Source organism: Hemitrygon akajei, chromosome 2 (assembly GCF_048418815.1).
Source record: "Hemitrygon akajei chromosome 2, sHemAka1.3, whole genome shotgun sequence".
Taxonomy (NCBI): Eukaryota; Metazoa; Chordata; class Chondrichthyes; order Myliobatiformes; family Dasyatidae; genus Hemitrygon; species Hemitrygon akajei.
The window spans coordinates 51501368-51505589 of NC_133125.1; the positions used below are offsets into that span (position 1 = coordinate 51501368).

Below are 4222 nucleotides of genomic sequence, written 5' to 3' on the forward strand. Positions count from 1 at the left end.
CCCCACTTCACAGACAAATGGACTGACACACCGTCCTCGCGCGCCTGCGCTAAGTGTCTTTAACAAACTCTCTGCCACGGAGCAGAACAAAAAACCCAGGAGCCCGCAGAACCGTCGGGGTTCCGCATTGTGAAGCTGAACGCCGCGGGAGATTGCAGGTAAACCCTGGGAGTAGATCCGCCTGAATTCCAAACCTCGGGAGTAAATTCATCTGAGACAGACGAGAATCTTCTGCCCCATATAGTTCTGGAGGAAAATTGCCTGCGCATTTCTTCCCCAGCAGCCCCAAGGGTCTGTGCCCATGACACTCCGCGGGGATCTCAGAGTCGGGGTGCACCAGATGGTGATGGGGCCGGAGGAAGCGGAGATCGACGCCGTTAGGGATGAAGAGGAAGGGGAAGAAGAAGAGGTCGCTACCCAAAGGCGGAGGCTGTACTTTCTCGGCGGGAGAAGGGTCAGAGAAACACCGACCACAGGAGAAGCGGAACAATCCGAGACAGACTGTTCCGTGGACTCGGAGAGCTGCGAGACGTGCGCCAGCACTGGCGCAAAGCCTAAGATGAACCTGGCTAAACCCCCCTATTCCTACATTGCGCTCATCACCATGGCCATCCTGCAAAGCCCCCAGAAGAAACTGACCCTCAGCGGCATCTGCGAGTTCATCAGCAGCCGTTTCCCTTACTACAGGGAGAAATTCCCCGCCTGGCAGAACTCCATCAGGCACAACCTATCGCTCAATGACTGTTTCATCAAAGTTCCCCGGGAACCAGGCAACCCGGGGAAGGGCAACTACTGGACTTTGGATCCGGCATCCGAGGACATGTTCGACAACGGCAGCTTCCTCCGGAGGAGAAAGCGCTTCAAGAGACACCAGCATCGAGAACTTGAGTTGGCAAAGGAGCGTGGCGCCTTCCTTCTCTACCACAATTTCACTTGTTACAGCCGCCCCTACCTTCTGCAGCCGCAGGCAGTCATTCACAACTCGCCCTTCGGCTTCATGCCCGACCCTGCCTCCCTCTCCAGCCCTGCCCAGAACCTACCCGACCCTCGCCTCGGCAGGAAGCTGCAGCACACTCAGCAGGTGCAGCTGCAAGCCGTGGGTTCGAAGTCCAGCTCCGCAAGCTCCAGCCGGGCGTCCTTCAACATCGAAGACATCATTGGAAGTTCAAATGTTCAACCGTGTGCACAGTCTCCCTGCTCAAACTCTCAGACTCAGTCTGACTATTGCAGCCTTCTTCAGTCCGTCCCTTGTCTGCTGTCTGCGGTTTTAAACATGCCCACAAGAATTCCCTGCAGCCGGGTGAACAGACCTCTGGTCGCGACTCTCTCTACCAGGCAACAGCTTCCGCTCTGAAAGTTGCAAGTTGCCCTGGCGTCATTGTCGGTCTGCGCTTTCCCCGAGTGTGCAACGGTTCAGCCCCCACTTCAAATCCCGGCAAGATCAAGATGCAGCTGGCTTTAAGAAAACAACCAGCGATTTGCAACGTCATCACTTTTCTGAACTCTTGGGTTGGTGCTTTTATATTTGTGTTGAAAACCGTAGACATTGAAGGAAGAGAGAGAAAGTTATCGAGGCGCTACAGCGAGCTTGAGACAATTCATGTATAACCGAAAATTGCTGGGAAGTATTGGTCGGTCGGGCAAAAACAAATGGCAATCTTTTGTTAAAACTTTAAACTTCATGTCTCCCTTGGTGGATAACATTTTGGGGACTTCCAGTATTTTCTGTTTTTATTTTCTAATGAATTGTTTGAAGGTGAAGGTAGGGAACAAGAAATTCGGGTTTACGTAAATTACCACTATATTTAACATGGAAATTGAGATGTATTTTAAATGTGGCACAATACCCCAGTAATTCAGCTGCAACTTCTTGGAGTTACGTACCTGAGTACTGAAGATAGACTCCATTTTTTTTTATCTGAAGTTATCACCTACCAGATAGGTTACATGTTGTGTCACTTCGCCATCCTGTTCGTCAAGTGGTGGAGTGTTCTTCGGTAGGAAAAAACTATGAAGGGGAAACTGCGTGAGTTAGAATATTGTGAATTCATGCATGTTTGTGAGGAGAACTTGAAAAGCTCGTGATTCCTGTGTTTGCTAAACATCTGATAGTTAGCAATCCACTATATAAAAAAACTTTCTCAATGTAAAGTGAAAATAATTCTGTTGCCGTTTCAAGTCATGCTTTCCAGTATGGTGTTTCTGACCTCCTTCATGATATCGCTTGTTTTTATTGTATCTTTATTTGTGGGGAAAAAATGTCTGATATTACAGTATCGGTTAATTCTACCGCGGTAGCTAGCGTTTGAATTTAAAATGCTGGAAGTTCAAACATTCCCGCCACGTTGTATCCAGTGCTTAAATAAATAAAGGATTTCTGCGGGAAGGTGTCATCTGCAGATTATTCTTCAGCATTTTTGCTGGCGAGTTGGAAACTTCGCTGGTGTAGAGAGCCGAGCACAAAAATCAGGTTGCACTTTGGCGAAAGACTGCGGTGCATAGAGATACCGCCCTCGTCTCGACTAACAGGTAGTCAGATCACTATCAGATCGCTATTGCCATCTATGCGAAAAGTTGCAACCCCATAATATTATACGAGGCTTAATGAATGGGCAATGTAAAATATCGAATCCTTGAAGCTCGGGAATTATTAATTGAGGAAGAAACATTGGTATGTATGTTAAAAGTAACGATGAAAAACAATAATTACTATAATAGCAATGACAGTACATAATTACATTCTACTTATAAAGGATAACACAGTTACATCGAACATTTCAAGTTTTGTATCCACCAAGATAAACAACGCTAATATGTTCATGACAATTAGACTCATAAGATTGCCTTAAGTTAATGCATTACATTTTCTCAAATAACTGAGCAAAAAGACGAAAAGAAACTACACAATTTTGTTGATATTCAAGCTGCGTCGTTTCAGAAAGGAAACACAATTTGTAGCTCTGCTTTTTAATCGAATTTGATGAGTGATTGACAGTAAGGTGAAGTGAGACTGTCTTATAACTAACTCGGGGAGTTCAATTATTTCTCAACAGATCTATTCGGAGAATACCGCCAATTTTGTATCTTAGAATGACAGCTTATTTGTTTGCATTTTTTTATTTGAAGGCATTTTCCGTGGCGCCACATGAGTGCTTGCATCACAGAGGTCTTCAATAGACCATTGCCGTACAATAAGGTGTAACGATGGACATATTGAATGTGTGCGAAGAACAAAGACAGTATAGTTGATGCGAAACCGTTTTATAACTTCTGAAATAAAATACTATCGTTGTCAGAAAATATCGAAAACTTACTATCATTAGCATTATATAATTAAACTACCATCATAATGAATAAATGAGACTTTTTAAAACTACGTGTGTGCAATTAATACATTTTTCACCAAACAGGTTTTCTTCATTTTCAGCAGAATACAATAATTGATTTTTCCATTACAGCGGAGTATGCTGCCTTGTGCTCAGAGCTCCATTTAGTTTTATGGAATTCTCCTGTCCCATTTGCGTATTTCGTGGCTGTCACGGTCAATATCTCAAATTGTAATTAACACAGGCGGCAGAAGGTAAGTAAAACACACCCACGAACTCGATTTTAATTTAACATTAATATAGCAAATACTTCGGAAATAATCACCGCGAGAGAATAAAGGCAATAATTGAGGGATCAAAAATTAAGAGCTGCATTCTGATGTGCTTAAGAGTGAGACATGCATTTCCAAAAGTTGGCATTAGAAACAACGCGGTGATACAGTAGATGGAGCAAAGTAGAATCTTGGATAGAGAGCAAATGGGTTTAGAAACTCACCTTGTAGGTAAAGAACATTGGTGAATTGAGTTTTGTTAGATGTCATTGTTTGGGAAACAAAGTTTACGAGAAATACAGATATATTATTTCTTTGTTTTCTTGAAAAATTGCTGACAGTTCTGGATAAAGTGATGCTAATTTTGTCGTCCAAAATGACTAGCCTGGATGAATGGTGTGATTTGGTGGCATAAAACGGATATCAAACTTCGATAAAATTGGTTTGTAAAATGGTTATGAGGGAGCAAGACATACCAGTTTTTTTTATTATACTGAAAGCACATCTAAGTTTATAGATGTGGATCATTTATTGAGCATCTTAAAAACAATACAGTATTGTCTTTATAAACAGGAGATGACAGGGGCTCTCTTAACAGGCTGGAAGCATTCCAGATGATGTTTC

General features: G+C 43.3%; 1 protein-coding gene across 1 annotated transcript; it reads left to right on the plus strand.

The window, feature by feature from the left end:
* The first annotated feature begins 301 nt into the window (after nucleotides 1-301).
* LOC140720653 (forkhead box protein D5-B-like) lies at nucleotides 302-1354 on the plus strand. The gene has a single exon (XM_073035499.1). The coding sequence runs from the start codon at nucleotides 302-304 to the stop codon at nucleotides 1352-1354; it is 1053 nt and encodes a 350-aa protein (XP_072891600.1).
* Nucleotides 1355-4222: the final 2868 nt, after the last annotated feature.